Below are 18798 nucleotides of genomic sequence, written 5' to 3' on the forward strand. Positions count from 1 at the left end.
GAAGTTGTTGTAATCGAGCGCAGATCAGAGCAGAGGTTGGATGGAACATGGCTCTCTCCAGAGGTTTGAGATGCTGTCAAAGGGTTTTCTCTTGGATACCTGTGCTTATAATCACCTCCGTGGCGTTGTGGTCGTACTACGCTTACGTCTTTGAGCTATGTCTGTGTAAGTAACGAGAAACTGCGGTTCGTTTGTTGTGATTTTGAGCGTTTTAACTGTGAACATCGCAGACTGCCGCACAGCAGTGTTGACAAGAAATAACGTTACAGACCGAGCAGGAGCTAGCAAACTAGGCGGAAGTGGTTTAGGGTGTGTGCCCTTTTTTATTTGATTATCGTGATATTTGGCCCTTTTTAAAAATAATTTTTTTTTAATTTGGTTAAGAGGTCAGTGTTGACTCTGTATTCATGTTAAAGACTGTTGCCTCTGAGCGATAACCCTGTCAATCTGGCTAGTCGTGTTAGCCGGTAAATGTTGTTTCTTCTTTTGAGTAAACAAAGTAACTTAGTGTTTGTAGAGACAGCTCGACACACTGTTGCTCGTATCTGGTATCCGGCTTTGTGTTTTTATTATACCATGTTCTTGTTTTTCATACAGTTACACTCACCAACACGTTTGAAAAAGGTGAGTTACCTATTGATTTATGTGCTTACAAGCAGCAGTATGTTTATTTTGTGGTTTGTTTGTGTAAATAATTGGGCCTGTTGTTTCGTGCTTGCAGTGGCCTATCTACTGGTGTTTCATGTTTGCTTTGTGATGTTCTCCTGGACCTACTGGAGGTCCATATTTACCCCTGCTGCATCACCATGCAAGAAGGTATCCAGCACTGAACATGATGTTATTGCTGCATTGTGCCATGTAATAACTCTGATGTGGGGCATGATGCATGTTTTTTTTTTTTTGTGTGCTCTAGTTTCAGCTGTCATACTCAGACAAGCAAAGATACGAGATGGAGGAGAGGCCAGATGCTCAGAAGCAAATCCTGGTTGAGATTGCAAAGAAACTGCCCATCTTTACTCGAGCTCAATCAGGAGGTAAGTTGTTCTGTCGGGTCATTTATATGTTGTCCCCTGCAAGGATTTTCATATTGTAAAATCACTGGAGCAACAAGGCAGATAAGCCACAGTCCCGTCATTTCGCACATAATCTGTGTGTGTTGAAATAAGAAGTAGGCGAGGGCAATTAGCTCTATGTGTGTGTGTGTGCTCCATCCACAGTAATCAGCCAATGTATCTCTTTCATTAGTGCTGATTGCTAGACTAAGTCCTAGGCTGCAGGAAGTAAGTGAAGGGTAAGCTCGGCTCAAATGTCGTTCATTCAACTGGCCATCCTCTTGTCTCTAGCTATCAGGTTCTGCGACCGCTGCCAGGTACTGAAGCCTGACCGCTGTCACCACTGCTCGGTTTGTGAAACGTAAGTCACTCTTTCCTCCTCAATCCATTCAAATAGGGAGATCACCCTAGGCAAGGAGATATTTGTTGGCCGGAGACTGTTGTGATAATTAGAAGGTGTTGCTTTGTTGGCACAGTATCCCACAGAAAGAATATCCTAATGATCAATCAGAGCAGAGGTTTACTAGAACGAATGAGCAGACCGCGGTCAGGATACTGTGTAAAGTAGGTTGTATTAAGAGTTGGACTCAGAGACAAATTAAAATAAGAGTTTAATGATGTGAAAACTGTATTATGGCATTTATTTTTAAGGTAAAGTAACGTACATGTTACATTATCAAAATATGTGGAAACAAAAATATGTCATGTTATTCCTTTAAAGATGTGTCTTGAAGATGGACCATCACTGTCCTTGGTAAGTAGGAACTTTGCCAGTACTTCCCTCTTTGAAGGAATGTGAGCAATCATTTTGTTGTGACAACAGAATTTGTTTTTCCTCTAAGGGTGAACAACTGTGTGGGCTTCTCCAACTACAAGTTTTTCCTGCTCTTCCTCTCCTACTCCATGTTGTACTGTGTGTTCATTGCAGCAACAGTCTTTCAGTATTTCCTCAAATTCTGGGTGGTGAGTGTCATCAGTCTAAATCATCACTCATGCTCAACATCTGATAATGAAGTCATATGGCTGGTCATATGGTCACCGGTGTTGCAATTCTACAACAATAGAGAACAACCTCTGTGAGGAGTTAGACGTTTTTGAAACCCACCATTTTTTCCTCAAGTTTCTAGTTCTCCTGTTTCTCTCTCCCAGGGGGACTTGCCAAATGGGCCCGCAAAGTTCCACGTCCTCTTCCTCATGTTTGTGGCGCTCATGTTCTTCGTCAGTCTCATGTTCCTCTTTGGCTACCACTGTTGGTTGGTGGCCAAAAACCGGTCCACTTTAGGTGAGTTTCAGTATCAGAAAACCCGTTTTGTTCCGCTCATCAAGCTGCTCTCTCACTACCTCGACGACCTATGAATCATTTCCTGGGAGGAACTCTTGTGTTATGAATGTACATCCTTTGTAAAAGTATATCTGGAGAACTTAAGCATGCAGACATATTCAGAACCACAGTTGTTTTTTTTCTTTTCTAGAGGCCTTCTCAGCTCCTGTTTTTGTCAGTGGACCAGACAGAAATGGCTTCAATGTTGGTATACGCAGAAACCTACAGCAGGTATTTGGAGAGAATCGGAGACTGTGGTTCATACCCGTCTTCACAAGGTGAGTGAGATGCATAATTAGATTCTACTCCTCTTACTCATTTTACTTTTGTAATGTCACCTGTAGTCTTAAATCTTAGACGTGGCACTTTGTTTAGTTTACAATACAACAAAATGGCCATAATAATTACAACAATAAAAACCCAGCGGGTACGGACAGTTGATAGGATGGACAATGTAACATTAACTGTCTGCAGAATACAGAGTTACATGTAGCAGTGTTGGAGCTAATGAACAAAATGTAGACTGGGATGGGGTCAGGAGATGGGATGAGGTAATGGTCATGGTTCCTTAACTATCTTCTGTCTTCTTTTGTGCAATGAACATGTCAGCCAAGGGAATGGCCACTACTTCCCCTTAAAGAATCGGAGTTCTGAATCCCACAACCCCTTATTAGCTAATGAGGACATGTGGGAAGAGTCAGATGACGGCTCTGAGGAAGGAAGCCTGGGTGAGTCATTTTAATTTTAATACTACCACACATTCTCTATAGTTCCTCGAACATAAACTGCTTTTCAATATATTAAAATGGATCAGTAACATTGACTGTAAGTATTTGCAGTATCAACGAGGACAGGTGGCACCTAAGAAACTGGATCAATATTGCCCAGTAATCAGTAGTCTGACCTCAGTAAATGTGATATTTTTAGTGTTTTACTACAATAAACATAACACCTAATCCATAACAAAATATGGATTTATGGGTTTAATTTGTACTACCAGAAAAACTGAATTTGAATACGTGCTCAAAAGTAATTGTTTTGTTTTGCCTCTCAGCACTTCTCTAGACAATGTGGTTGTATTTGAAACCACAATGTTAATATGATTTGAAAGCTTTCTTAAAAAGAGTCAGAGAGTAATTAAGAGTAAGAGTAATTTAGTAAAATATAAAACAGTATTTTTGAAACTACTTTCAATTAAATTAAAACTGAATACTAGTAACGTGTCAAACAATTAAGTAAAGGTTCAAGTCCCAGTGAGTCTCTTGAGCTGCCTAATGTTCCACTATAGTCACCATTATGTACAGCTAGGTAAATAATGCCTCACATAACCCGAAAAATTATCAGTGAGTCTTCACATAAAACGTGGGAAACATTATTATCACTGCAAACCCACCAATGTTATCTGCCACATTTATAAAATAATACAATAAACCAACCCCACATCAGACAGTCTTGGCACAATGAACAGAGACACTGAAAATGACTGTTTAGCTGTTTTCCCAGATATAACCTTATCATGCATTGCAGTCAATTACTGTGGTTAATTTGGACAACTTTCACCTCTCAAATTACTCTGCACTTTCACTTGTGGTGAGGCCAAATGCAGTGATCTCTTTACTTTTACCTTCCTCTTAAGCTTGACATGGATTTTCTTCCCAAATTAAGATTCTTGGCACTGTCTTTCAGTTAATCATTAAAATGAGTAGATAAAGTGCAAACTGATACCGATCAGTTTATTTGTTGTTTTTCCATGTTGAGAATTCTTTAAAAATATATTTCTTTAATTTATTGAAATCAATTCTGATTCTAATCACACTCTGTAATGCAACATTAGTGCCTTAGTGGTTTGTAAAATATTTTTAAATGCCTCAGTAACATTAAAATATAATGACATCTTTGTTTTATTTGTACACACTTTATTTCTCCAATTGAAAAATAGATGTGCCCTAAGAAATGCAGTTGATCTGCATCCATCTTAAGACCCCAAATTGTCCATAATACAAGCTTTCCATAGTCACGGTACTGGGCACACACACCTATAAACAAAAAGTACCTTCCAGCACCCGTCGTCATAAGCCGCTAGGAGGACACACTTTGTCACTCAGAGACTCCATACTAAAATAAACAAATGTGCACATTTGCCTCCGAACATGTCTTCAAATTCAGTAATCTGGACGCACCAATCTCCCCCTGCACAATATTTTGGTGTGTTTGGATTACATCCATAATATTCTGCTACCACCTGGTGGTCATATGCAACATAATGTTAACTACTGTATGAGCTCAATCAGTTTCAACAAACACTCAAAATAATGAATGCTTAAATTTCTTCTTTTTTTTCTCCTTTCTTTTTCATTACAGTTGAGGACCAAGACCCCTCTGTTACCATAGAGATGGAGGAATAGTAATTTAATGTAAGGACAATTTACACTGGTACAGAGGATGTATATTAATATCGCTCACACTGTGTATGAGGCAAATGCATTCAAAAATCATGTGGCTGTTCAGATACTCTGAATCTCAATCTGAAGGGGGGCAGACGTGTGGATTAAAACCCGCATTTGGATTGTCATTGCCACTGTTACCCAGGGGGTTTTACATAATGATGTATGGAGAAGCTTGATGGACAACCAGTAGCATCACCTCTCCTCTCGTGGACAACAGTATCAGTTTGATTTGGTAAAAAAAACAAAAACCTGTCAAATATTACCTCCAAAAAAACAACTGCTATTAACTGTACCATGCGCCGTTGTATATTTCCCTCTGGTTGTTCATCTCAAGGCACTGACCTCTGTGGGATTATAAATTACTGTTAATTGGGAAGCTTCTGTCTGGCACTGTACTATTTTATATGCCTCTGTTTCAGTGTTGGGCTGTGAATTTACAGTGTTGCACCTTTAGAGCTTGGTCTGTGCGGGTTGGTATCTAAATTGACCTCACACCCGTAATGCTCCAGAGGTCTCTTGTAGTGATTCCGTTGTTTGGCCTCTACCAGTTTGGGTCATGCAGCATATTAACATAAGCTTTTACTTACTTTATTATTATTATTTTTTTCAATGAACATAAGCATATTAGAATACCTGACTTAGCCTTATAAATATATTTATTCTTGTGTTTTGGGAGTCCATTTCTCCTGAGAATGTATCCAGCATCCTGCTTGTGAGTAGACCGTGCCAACATTTTGGGCACCTTTTTAAGAAAGAACCTCTCGTATGCTTTAAATGGAGTATTTCAGCATTTAATATCGAGTTAAAATGCCATTACCAAGGTGTGATCAGACTGGTGACAGTAATTAAAAGAGAACTAGCATAAATTTCAACTCATTATGACTGAAATTATTGCTGAAGACTCAACCAGAGTATTATGGCAGACTTAAAGGTCCAGTGTGTTGGATTTAGTGGCATCTAGTGGTGAAGTTTCACATTAAGCTAACTGAACACCACTGATGTCTGTATTTGTTTATGACTATGGTGGCTGCAAAACTTGCAAAAAACACAAAGGGCCCTCTCTAAAGCCAGTGTTTGGTTTGTCCATTCTGGGCTACTGTAGAAACATGGTGGTTCACCATGCTGGACTCCATGGAAGGGTACCCGCGGTGTCTGTAGATAAAAAACGTCTCATCCTAATGCAACAAAAACAATGATTCCTATTTTCAGGTGATTATACACTAATGGAAACATACCTCATAATATTATATTTCATTTCTGCCAATAGATCCTCCTAAATGTTACACACTGGACCTTCAAATGATGTAAAAATGAGACATACTGCAATAGACATAAAACAATAATTATCACAATCTTGTTTTCTACCATATCAACCACCCCCAGGAAAATTACACTTATACACGTTGATGCAAAGTGAAATCTGCATTCATCATAGGCACAAAATCACCCTTTTGATCTTTTTAAACATGCAGATAACTGTACATATATGTAACGACTGATCCTCGTCCACTGGCTGGTAGAGGACAGTGGTCTTCTGCAATATGATGTTCTGAAATTTTTTCTACCTGTGTTTATGTATTTTGAAATTTTTAATACCAATGAAACACATTCTCCTCGAGACTGTTTGGATTATGGACTTGTGTATTTAGCCAGTGTACTTAGTTGACAACCATTTCTGTGATTGAGTACACCCATTTATTCACTATGAGTAAAGAGTTGGGCCTTTATCAACCCTGGATGCTGTTGGATGTTGACACTTTACCTTGCCTCATCAGATCTGTTTTTCTACTATGTTGGGTAAGCCAAATTAAATGCTGCTCATGTCTAAGAAATACATAACATACAGAACTCATTTATTCATTAAACCCGTGTGTCGTTTTTATCTGAGGTATGATTCAGTGTTTGAAAGCATGTATAAAACATTAGGAAAGATGTGGATGTTGAATGTTTCATGTAGTCTTGTGTCTATTTATTGTTATAATGTTCAGCTATTTTCCTGTGTATTGAGTTTACTGATTCATAACTGCTGCAGGCAGTGTCTGTATATTTTGCTCCATCAAGTGACACTTAAAATAAACTATTGAAGAAATGTGCTTTTATCTGATAGTAGGATATTTATAACGTGAGAAGATGACAAATTATACCCACATTGCAGACAGGAGTTCAATACTGCTAGAGCACATACAGTATGGTCCCTTTTAAATTGTCTTTGGAGTATGTGATTGTGGTGCTTCCCGTTTTTAACACCTCTGAACCACCAAAGGTAGTGATACTGTTTCACTTGCTGTTCTGTCTGTTAACAAATATAAATTCTTTATTTTCCATCAGTTGTTGTAACATGCAAAATAAAATGATCCAAGTTGAACTCTTTATATGGTTCAGTGTTGTTTTCTTTCTTATGCATGAGTATACACGGCAAAAACACATGATAATAAATACAACTGATCAGATTAATCATTTTGTGTCAGTTCAGGAACTTTGGAGATAACGTAGCAGTATTTGGCACAACAAGGAGAACATGAGATACATTTAAATAAACAAGACAAAATATACTTAAAGCAATTTGCGGATCATGTTCCTCAGGTTGTCCTTGGTTCAGTCAGTGCCAAAGTACCTCTGTCCGAAATGTGTCGGAGCCACTGGATGAACCTCCGTTGTCAAGATGGTGATATCTGGGAACTCCTGGATTATAGATTTGGCTCCTAAGATAAAAGTAAAAAAGGTATTCCACTGTAGATGAAGTGTTTAAAAAGCAAAAGCAAACTTATTTTCTATAAGTTGCCATGAAATATGGTAGAGACATTAATCGGTCTCCATCAATTAATCAATCAATGAATCAAACTGAAGATGAATCCTGTTGACTTTGGTGACTTTTCATTCAATGCACAATGTTTTCAACTTTGTTTGTTTGTCTTGGTGTGACAGGAAAGTCTGTGATCATTAAAATCAACAGGCTTTCTCCTCTTAGGGGTTAGGGTTAAACCCCCGGCATCTGTAGATAAGAACGGCTCAGCCTAACGTAACGAAAACTACAATTCTTATATTCAGGTGATTATACACTAATGAAAAGATACCTATGAATGTTATAGTCCTTTTGTTAAATGTTGCACACACTGGACCTTTAAAGTGCAAAGTTTGGTTCAATGACGGCTCCAGAAGAAAGGTCAAGGAGTTGAAAAATAAGCATTCCTTCTCTGGGACACCATAAATATCCACATTAAAATGTCATTGCAATCTGACTAGTAGAAAACTACTGTTACAAGTCAACAGATTACCCCATAATTCCCAATATTAGGTTTAAATAAGCATTATTGGTACCAGCAGTATAGTGTATGAAGACAATGATACAGCAGTAACAGGAGTGAAGAGAAGATTGGAGACTAAGTGTGTGTGATCTGGTGGGTAAACAAAAGTAAATCAGTGATGAGCTGCAGCTGCAGTGAACTGGCTGTGGTGGTGTACCGTGAGGCGTGGAGAAGAGGCTGAGGAGGATAATATGTCTGGGCTGGACTCCGTGTTCTATCAGCACTTTCACCGCCTCGATCACAGTGTTTCCTGTACCTGCAGACACAGAACATTTAAGGCTTGGCGGTTGTTTCACATCGCAGCGTTCACAATGTCAACTTATTTACAGAAATAAAACAATGTGTTCATTTAAACCCTGCTATAATAGACTGCTGCAATCTGAAAAAGGTACTTAGCTGTGTGCTGATTGATCTGCCCATGAGTCTAGGCGATTGGCAGGCTTTCATTTCTGACCCTGTTAGCATGCATCACTGTAACCATATGTTCCATCACTCTGACATCATAAAACATACCTTCAACCTGGCTCGGTCGCCATTACATTTTTTTGAAAATTGAAAGCAGAAAAATGCTGCTTTGTGACATTGGAAAACCAGGGCTATTAGGATACTATTTTTGTTGGCCCTCATTATGCTATTCAGCAGCTTGGTGGCTATCTCCCAGGCAGTGTATAATTTCCCCCATGAGAGCTATAATTATCAGAACAGTGTGAATGGGCCAGTATGATGTGGAAATGCAGACTTGGTGAAGGTCAACTCAAGGGAGATTTCTCAAAATGAATAAATACATGAAACCATTTTTACATTTGCACAAAAATAGACATCTCTTGACATTTACGTGCTACTGAGGGCGGTAAACTGGAGCCATCAGTAAGATAAACTGTGCTCAGCCATTTGTTACTTACTAAGGATGGGGTACATGAGCAGCACTTTTCTTCTGTACACATCTGGAGGGAACTTGGCGTAGTAGACTTTGGCTTTCTGTGTCTCCTCATCACTCTGAATGAGGATCTTGCCAATCCGGATGGAGCGGCAGCAATCCCGGAGACCCTGCTCCATGGCCTCACCTGTGCGGAGATACAGAAAACAAAGTAGGATTGAAATGTTGTCTGATTATTTAAATAAATGTGTTATTTGGGCCAGTGTTGCTTTTTTTTAATATCAGTACTGATTTCCAAAAGGTCTGACAACTACATGTGACATGGCTATGACTATGATCTTCATAAGTATGTCAACAAGAAAAAACTTGAAGCTTTTATGTGTTACGAATAGGAGTCACCAGAGGGCTTTTAATTATCAAAATACTTATACAGTTTTATTGCAGTTCCCTATTGGTTTGAGACAGGCTGCATATTATGATATATTGAATAATAATGTTATTGTTATAAACATGTTATAAGGTAGTAAAATAAGGTAATGTAGATTTCTCTCTGTTCACCTTGCCTCTGCAAATGTGATCATCAAGCAGACAGAATGAACAACACTCATGAAAACGTACTTAATATTCTGCATGTCTCTGAACACACAAAGTTGACAAAGTTAAATTCACCTTTAAAACTAGAGCTGGGACCGATCCCATCCAATAAGTGCCGATATTGACCTATTTCACATATCGGACTGTATCTAGATTCCATTGTTTGATGGTATTATGGATTATAAAATATATATAAATGCAATTTTAAAGGCCATAGCCAAAATGTTGTAGCACAAATTAATTAATTTATTTGTCTCTCCCTGTGAGTTATACATACAGGCGGAGCTTTTCCTGGATCATGAACCCGCCAAAACGTAACATGAAACAGTCTGCGACTGAGTGAGCCAGTAACATTTTCTAACTCAACATGTCTTTACTTTGGAGATTTTTCAGTCTCGAAACACAGAAAAACAAGACAACAACTTGCAATGCCAACACTCCGAGGAGTGGAAGTCCTACGATTTAATAAAGCAGTATCAGTATCTGCAGATATGTAAATTCAGTTATCAGATCAGAGCTGAAAAAAAAAAAGTGCATCTCTATTTAAAACATTAATAAAATATCAAGCCTTGGTGCCTATACACACTGTGTTAATCAAAATGTCAAAAAAAACAAAAACATATGCTGTGTACATTTCCCCTCTAATTTCACTTAATACGTTGTTAGTTCCCTTCCCAGACACTTTGAGTGCAACATGGAGCAGCTATGTTGTATAGAGTTGCATTATTAAACATCCATAGAACAGACTGGATGCACCATACAGAGAGTCCAGTAGCCTGGATGTGCCAATCTGAAGATCAAATGTTATCAAATTGCTGCTTTTCTGGGATACTTGCGTAGAGAAGCACAGCATTGTATCAACCTCAAGATCCGATGTAACGTTATTCTATTGTTTCATTTAGTATTCAAATCTATTCCACTGTAAGAGAAGAGGTGACTGCCGTTTAAAAAAAAAAAAGTGTATGACCCAGAGCACACAACAGCCTGACCTGATGAATATGTGCAGAACACAATGTACAGCACAAGTGCAGTCGGCACAAATTACATTTACACAGAAGACATAATGTATGCCCTCACAAAAAGGAAAGACTCTAATTTGGTAGGAGAGCTTTCGGCAGGGTTAACTTACCACTCCTCATTATGCTGACTCCACAGTTGCCTCTTTCAAACTTGACACCTTCATACTTGTACCCTGAGGGTGGAAAGAAATGAAGTAGGAACATTCACAAGTGTAGCTGCTTTGAACAATCCCACAGTCACACTGCTGAAGGTAAAACACTGGATGAGATCCAGGCACTTATTTTGCATTTAGGTTAATACAATTGGTCAACTTTATCCAGCTTGGTCCTGGGGAGATCTTTACATGTTTGTAGGTCAGAGTCCAAACTTCAAACCTTAACTTAGTTATTAGGGAAACACAGCCTCACCTGTTGGCGTAGTAACAGTGCACTCTGAGTATGGGAGCTGATTCAAACCTTCTTCGACTACTAATCTGATCTGTTGTTGGAGAAAGAAAAAGCTTTCAGCTTGTAGCTTATAAACACACACACACACACACACACACACACACGCTATGTAGTATCCATGAGTCATAATCTTACCAGTCGATCAGCACAAAACACAAAGTCTCCTCTGCTGGTTGTCCTGGAAATATGAATATAAACATTTGATTAGATGGTTCAAAATGTACTTTTGTTAACTGTCTACCAAACCCACTTTTTCTCTCCAGTTATGGTTAGAAATGTAAAGATAAATCACGATAATATGTGAAGATTCAAGACGGTAAGATAAAAGATTAATCGTGATATAAATCGTGGAATCAAGGTGAAAAGATTTCAGTTTCACTTTTACATTGAAAAGGAAACATGCATTGTTTTGCATGGTTTATATTCTTGAGTGTATTGTTCCATCTCTAGTTATGATACATAACTGTAATACGGTATTAGTAAATAGTAAGGAAGCTGTATTTACACAAAACTACTATTCTTTTGATAGTTGTGCAAAAATGTTGATTTTATAATTGCAGAGGGTTTAAAAAATTGTGTAATTGAAATGATCAATTATTATGATAATGACAAAGAAACTGTATTTAACCCCTTAAGATCCAGTTTCCTTTTATTTCCCCTTTAAGTAGCTTTAAGGTTGGAAAAATAATCTGAATCCACATTATCCTGACAGCGTCACATATACTTTATATACAGCTTGTTCCAGACCTCCACTGAAGCTATTTGACGTTCACACAGGAAGTGAAAATATTAATCAAACTGCATCATTCCATCAATATTGTTGTAAATTTGAGATGCTCACAGGAAATTGAAATAAAGACCTGTGGGTCTGAAGGATGCGTTGGAGGATGTACAGCATGACTTTGCAATGACTGTCCCGCTGGCAAGACAGTCAGATTGAAGAGGATGATTTGGATCGGTCACATACCCTGGATGATCAATATGTGTGTGTGTTTCATTAGGTGTCCATCAGACAGGTGCATCACCATTTTACACAAACCCACAGACATATAGATTACTCAAGGGCCAAAGGATATATCAGTATACAGTATATTTGGTACAGTTATTGGCATGGACTGCATGGGAAATTAGGTATGATACTGCTTAAATGTTGCCTTTTTCCTAGAATTAAAAACAATCTGAATTAATTTGACTAATATTCATATTAAATGATGATATTATTCTACCACACACTCACATTTTAGATGCAATAACCCAATGTTTCTCCTTGAAACTGCCCTACATAATATAACCACCGTGTACCGTTATGATCTATATGTGGGGATAGAAGAGCAGGGGGACTCACTTGTCTCTGATTATAGTCTGTAATTCACGGATCTGGTCATTCAGGGGGAGCAGTTTAAGCTGAGGGCCCAGGTTGTCTTGGTTTACGGGCTGTATGGAGGCATCAGTAGGTTCAGAGTTGGACAGCACTGCAGACACACTGCTGCTGCTGCTGCTGCTGTTTGCAAATCTCACTTGCTTCATTGGGTGCTCCTGACCACTGTTGACACTGTTCAGTTGCTGATTGTGGCATGGCATCCTGAGCGAGAGGTGAAAAGGTCTCTCCCCCCCACCTCTTTTTGAAACAAACTATGCGAAAGCCAGACGGCGTTTTCTGGACCCGAGCGACCCAGTTCACAGTCGGTTGCTCCCCCGCTGTCTGACAAAAGACAACGTGTTCAGCCTTTTAGCTTCGACTAGTTTGTTTCCAAGTGAACTCCTCCGACTTCACGCAGCTTCCCTAGAGACACTAACCGACGGGAGCTCATTCACAAACCTTCAAACACTCCCTCGCGTCGTGTTAAAATCAAAATAGCGGCCGATATGTCCTCAAAATTAGTGTAGTAGTGTCAAGTAAGAAGCTCCTCGCTCGCTAGCTTTGACACTGACAGCGCCGTTAGTTAAGGCCGGATGTGACGTTACCGGCGTGTTGACTAACCGCCTTCCTCCTTCGTCCAACATGGCGCCGATGTTGGTACCGCTGAAATGCGGCTTTCACTTCCAAAGACGAAAATTAGCGTTTCTCCTTCGACAGACGAGCTCGTATCACATCTGGAGTAAAAGTCGCGGTGAGAACTCGACGGACCCCAAACGTCGAGTGACACATCTGGTGAGTGTTAAAGGGAGGAAGAGGTCGGCCCGGTTGGAGAGGACACTGTGAGTGTGACAGTCCTCACACACAAGGACAGGACAGGACAGGAGAGGGAAAGTGCTTTGTAACTAACTTTCTTAGAAGTTACAGTCGCTCATTTTTCGACAGCGTTTGCCTACAAGTGTCCGTAAAGTGTGGTGTAAACATTAGTGTTACTCTGAGCCGTCTGACTCGTAGCCATTCAACCACAGCTAACTTGTTATGTTAACGCCAGCGTTGTTACAGTTTTCACTCCGGTGAATGGTTATTTGGCTGTAAGTCGAGTTTAATAGATCATAGCAGTCTCTGTTTACAGTGTGAACTGCTGTCAGTCACGGGTATTTTCTTAACAAGAGTCGGTAAATGTTAGATAAGACTGTCTGTCTGTCCCACCCAGGGGACGTTTTCCTGCTGATATAACTGTCATCACGTGTTAACACTCTGTTATTGATTATTTGACAATTTAACAGCCTCTCAGTCTGCTACTAGTTTATTATCCTAATCATAATAAGTCATATTAATGTGCAAGCAAATGGTCAAAGTGCAGTACTCTTTTATTAGTCATATATTGTATTATAATCTACATATTTCTATTTTTATTTATTTTATATGTAACATATATATTTATTTTTTTCATTCTGTATATATTGTTAGATATTGTTCTTTAATCATTCTATTCTCTCAAGTCAAGTATTTTCTGATTCTGATCTGATAATAAAACTGATGCAGTCCAATGAAACACTGTTGCCATAAATTCTACCTTCATGAAGGTTATTATGTTTCTAATATTTTGCCCTCCCCATTTATAACAATATAATTTAGCTAGGTGCACCAAGTACTGTTAACTGAAGGTCTTTTATCTAAAGCAGGGATTCACTAACTTTTTTATGTCAAGGCTCTGTAATAGATGCACATTAGACCACAGACCACCAATTTGAGAGGGTTTATGTCTTAATTCCCTCTGAATAATGTTCTTATAATTAAGTTTCAAGATTAGACAAGTCTGGAATCAAACTGGAATCCCTACAAATAACAATCAATAAAGACATCCAGCCTTATTTCTTCCCTTGTTGTTCCAACTTCCAGAAAATGGGATAAAAGTTCAAATATTTTATTCCTCCTTTTGCTGGGGAAACACTAAAACCCACTCAAGGACCCCTGTTGGTCCCCAGACTGCAGTTTGAAAACCACTGATCTGGAAAATAAAAATTACCCTCTCTAAAAGTTATCATTTGTTATGTAAGCTTAGTTTACAAACAACTCACACATTAACAATTAATGCAAGAAGTGATGTGTATGTGACATTGGCACACAAGTAAATGTGTCAAACTAATAAGAAATTCTACTTTTCTCTAATGTGTTATTCATACAGTGTTTGTTTACATAATATTCCAGGTCATCATAGATGAGAGGATATAAGTGTCCTTAAATTTAGGTGCAACACAGGATACATTTAAGTGTAAATCGTAAACCACTCACAGTATATCTAGCATTATCAAACATTTAGCCTCTGTAGGCGTATTAGTATTAGTAGTTCTTATCCTTCATAGACAACGACTGTACTTAAACACAACACAAAAGGTGGTGCTCGTATTGCTTCAATTGATTTCATGTGGGTTAAAAATAAAGACAAATATTCATGGCGAAAAAAAACAACAGCTATCAAAACATCTGTGGAAGCTTCTCAAACCAGTCCTGAAGCTTAACCAAGTTCTCCTCTGACCCTTTTATTTGTTCAGTATGTCCGCAGCCCTTACACAACCTTTAAACTGTGAACAGTTTGGTGAAAACACACAGGGAAGAAAATGTTGTGTAGTGCTTGTTTGTTTCTATTGGAATTAAATGTATTTTGCAGTTTATATTATCTTTTTGTGTGGAAGTTTCATTTATTCCGTTGTTCTTTTTTTTAGGCTTTCAGTGTTTCTGAATATTAAAACACCCATCTAAATGCAGAAATGAGAAACATCAGTAAATAACGACATCTCATATGTTTCAGCTGAGTTCCCCTCCACACCTACGAACAGCTACATGGAGGACAAGCAGGAGCGAAAACAGTCGTCAGATTTTGGAGGCAGCCAAAGTAAGTTTATTTGAGATATAATCGTGAATCATTGTCTGTTATCATAATCAAACACAGCATAACAATGTATAGTCTCCACAGCATTTGCAGATTACAGACAAAAGAACATGTTGGCACGGAAGTGCGGGAGGACGGCTAAATGCAGATCCCAAAAATGTGGTGAGTGCAGGACCTTCTTCTAGTTTAATAACATTAAAGCTTTGAGTACTGCTATTTTTAAGGACTGATTAAACAAGTATACAAGGTTAATTGCCATTTTACATCTCATGGTTTTATAATGAAATCTACGTTTTATACTGGAAAGTGAAAAAAAATATATACTGTAAATTAAACTAAACAAAGAGCACATAATTTAAAAAAAGCAGGGCTGCAACTAATGATTATTTCAGTATTGATTAATCTATTAACTGTTTTCATTTACTGATCATACATTTGGTCTATGAATTTCAGAAATACTGACACATATTTCCCACACTACCAAAGCTAAAAGTGGTGTGTTTGCTGATATCTAAGCTTATCACTCTTGTCTCGCTCACCCTTGGGGCCCTGATGCCATTTGGGGTCACTTTTTGTGTTGACTGGGTCGTATCCAATTTCTAAGGCTAATATATTTATATATGTGTTTACATATTTTAATTTAAAAATACAGAGTTTTGAAATACATAATAATTTCCCCCTTGGGAATCTCTTTGTCTTCATTTGGTCAATGTATGTTTTTACATGCCAAAAGAAACATGGGTTTTACCAAAACTTCCATTTGTTAACTAGGCTACATAAAATGTGTTTTTAGTAGAAACTGAACTCTCTTAACAATTTGTAGATATAACAAAAAACTGTACTCAAGTTAGGCAGACTTGTATTATACATTAAAGGGGAACTATTGTACTTTGCCTTATTTTCTCATATATAATGTTTAATTGTTAAATGTTCATATTAAAGATGGCAAAAGTTTCAAATAATGAGATAAAAGTAAAAGTAATCCCTGTGATGATTTCAGCTCTTAATATTAGATTTCCAACATTTCCTTCTACTTTCGTGACGCGCTGACATCAGCTGGCTTGTTGCAGATGTCTTTATATGATCATCTTCTCAAGGAACAATACGCCCACAAAGTACATTCACCCACTCAATCTGTTTAAGTTATTCCACCGCTCTGCTCAGGACTCTTCAAGTTCTTGAAGGTTTTTCAGTCACGTCTTGCAGGAAGTTATTTTTCGGTCGTGAAGGAAAGTTAGTTAGTTTCTTGATTGACAGAGCTGTACTTGTTGCTAAAGTAAGTGCCAACTACTACTTACTGTAGCTGCCGTTAGCTAGTCAGCCTTACAGCCAGCGGTCCTATTTGCTAGCTGACTCTACTTAGATTGGGAGCTCAGAGCACCGACGGTTCAAAGCCTCTGCTCTGTTTCCCCGGTGCTCCAAGCTAATAGGACCACTAGCTGCTACTGGGTGCTTGGCCAACTTCTGGAAGCCTACCAATCAGAGACGAGTATAAGATAAATAAGGACTTTTTAAAAACTGAGAATCATGCAAAGCTACTCTTGCACCGTCCAAAAATCCTCTCCACATATGGTACAGGGACCTCAATTCTGCATTCAACTGTTAATGTTAATCCTCTCTTCGCACGTATTGCTTGATTGTATTTGATTAAAGGCAGGTGTTGGGCCCAATTTCACGATAATTTGCTTGGAGGTGCTGCTGTATGTCGCTGCCACCATATTGAGTGGATTAGAGGAATTACTGCATATTCTTTGGCCTGCAGAGAGTCCCTGTGGCAGGTGTGTGGTGGAGCGTGGGTAAACAGCCATGTTGGCACCAGTGTGCTCTCAGACTCAGCTGGGATGACAGCCCAGGTGTCCCCTGGGACATGTAGTGTCAGACTGGATCCCCAGGTCCACCTGGATACTCTGCTGTCATTGCTGCTCCCAGATCCTCCCAAGGGACTCCCATTGACATTTGATGTTCCATGTGTCTGCCCAGAGAGCCATTTTTAGGTTATTGTGATTGTCACACTGAAACCAAAATGCAAGTTAGTTGCCAATATTGGCAAACACAAGGCAGGTTAGAAAGTTAACATTGTAGTGTAGTACTATAGTAAATACAGTTTTACACATTTGACCTATATCTTACAGGACAGATGTATTTAGTAAATTAAGGGAACTATATTTTAAGAAGAAGCTTTGCTTTTGTTTTCTTCTCCACAGCTGAACGAAGTGAATTCAACCCAGATCCTGTCTGCAATGCTGTCTTATGTGTGGCCAAAGAATAGACCAGACTTGCGGGCCCGTGTGGCCATCTCTCTTGGCCTGCTCGCTGGAGCCAAGGTACGTTTACAGACAATCCCATGGGTATTCTTTTTTACTTCTTTGTTATTTTTTGGCATTGAAGCTACTTTAATGTGTTGTTATTGTTGGTGCTAAACAGTGTTATTTATGCATATTAAATTCTGTTTTTATGGAGAAAATGTAAATATTAAAACCATTAAGGCAAGAGAAAAACAGCAAATAATGTAACTCACAACATGATCAAAGCACTGATCTGAAGTGACTAAAAAAGAAAAAAGAAAAGAAAAAGATGATCACAACCCCCCCTACTGGTATGGGAACAAATATTGCTCACATCTGTATGCCACTGACAATGCTCCTGATGCTTTGACAGTGTTAGCGGTTTAAAGAAATGTGGACTCATTCCTACGTGTAAAAGGATTGCTGCCAGTAGCAAAGTTGATGTCATGTTGGTCATCAGTAGCTTTGTGGTGACTTAAGTGACATCCTCTCCATTCTTCACTCATCATCCATTCCCACAGTTTTAGAGTCTTTCCTGTTTTTGTCCCCGCTTCGCAAGAAAGTGGAAATAAGGTATACAGTATAAAAATGATAAATGAGTCCCAGAGCCTCTTTTTGCCTCACAGTGAAAAGCAGCCCTGCCTTTTGACAGTGAAATCAAGTGAAAGAGAGAAGTGACAATCCAAGGTTACTGCTGATGTTAATTAAATCTTATTTAATTAAGTGACAGAGGTCAGTATTTTAACTTCATACTGTTTCTGAAGAAGATCTCAAGAATGTCAGCGTTCAACTAAGAGGTTTGAGTAGGCATAACAAGTTTATATAAATTCCTAATCTTCCAATGTATGCATAAAGGTTTACTTAATAAGTCAAGTCCAAGGTGATGTCTGTAAATGTCTTGTTGTGTTCTCAAAGATATTTAGTTTGAAATGATATAAAACAGAGAAATCAATGTAATTTCTAAATTTGAGAGGCTGAAAACGTCATTTTCTGCCATTTTTACGTTAAAAATCACAATAATGGTTAATTGATCGTAAAAATAGGTGCCAATTATTTTTCTAACCGATGCAACTCTAATTTTCAACAAATGTATCTTATTTCTAAGCATGAACATTTCAAAAACTCACAATGCCATGTCAACAGTTTATTCAGGTAAGTTGGGCTTTGTGAGCACTGCTCATAAAAGGCCCAAAGATTGTAT

The 18798-nt window shown here is 38.5% G+C and overlaps 3 protein-coding genes across 4 annotated transcripts in view; 2 read left to right on the forward strand and 1 right to left on the reverse strand.

Annotated features, from left to right (window-relative positions):
- Window positions 1-7190, forward strand: zdhhc15b (zinc finger DHHC-type palmitoyltransferase 15b). Its single transcript, XM_051419020.1, has 11 exons — window positions 1-165; window positions 598-624; window positions 722-816; window positions 914-1034; window positions 1344-1413; window positions 1774-1806; window positions 1895-2015; window positions 2202-2334; window positions 2525-2651; window positions 2983-3101; window positions 4735-7190. Exons 1-11 carry the CDS (start codon window positions 48-50, stop codon window positions 4776-4778), a joined length of 1008 nt encoding a protein of 335 aa, XP_051274980.1. The 5' UTR covers window positions 1-47; the 3' UTR covers window positions 4779-7190.
- Window positions 7189-13053, reverse strand: uprt (uracil phosphoribosyltransferase (FUR1) homolog (S. cerevisiae)). The gene is made up of 7 exons (XM_051419021.1): window positions 12408-13053; window positions 11198-11240; window positions 11024-11093; window positions 10726-10788; window positions 9028-9189; window positions 8283-8381; window positions 7189-7522 (listed from the first exon to the last, which is right to left on the reverse strand). Exons 1-7 carry the CDS (start codon window positions 12641-12643, stop codon window positions 7416-7418), a joined length of 780 nt encoding a protein of 259 aa, XP_051274981.1. The 5' UTR covers window positions 12644-13053; the 3' UTR covers window positions 7189-7415.
- The window catches only part of abcb7 (ATP-binding cassette, sub-family B (MDR/TAP), member 7), a 25333-nt gene continuing 19581 nt past the window's right edge, over window positions 13047-18798 (forward strand). The window contains exons 1-4 of one of the 2 annotated variants that reach the window (XM_051419018.1): window positions 13047-13214; window positions 15232-15315; window positions 15388-15474; window positions 17517-17636. In XM_051419018.1, coding sequence (XP_051274978.1) covers window positions 13065-13214; window positions 15232-15315; window positions 15388-15474; window positions 17517-17636 — 441 coding nt within the window. In that variant the 5' untranslated portion in view covers window positions 13047-13064. The remainder of the gene's footprint in view (window positions 13215-15231; window positions 15316-15387; window positions 15475-17516; window positions 17637-18798) is intronic. The other variant, XM_051419019.1, reaches the window with a different exon arrangement.

The sequence above is a fragment of the Dicentrarchus labrax genome, unplaced genomic scaffold, assembly GCF_905237075.1.
Source record: "Dicentrarchus labrax unplaced genomic scaffold, dlabrax2021, whole genome shotgun sequence".
Taxonomy (NCBI): domain Eukaryota; kingdom Metazoa; phylum Chordata; class Actinopteri; family Moronidae; genus Dicentrarchus; species Dicentrarchus labrax.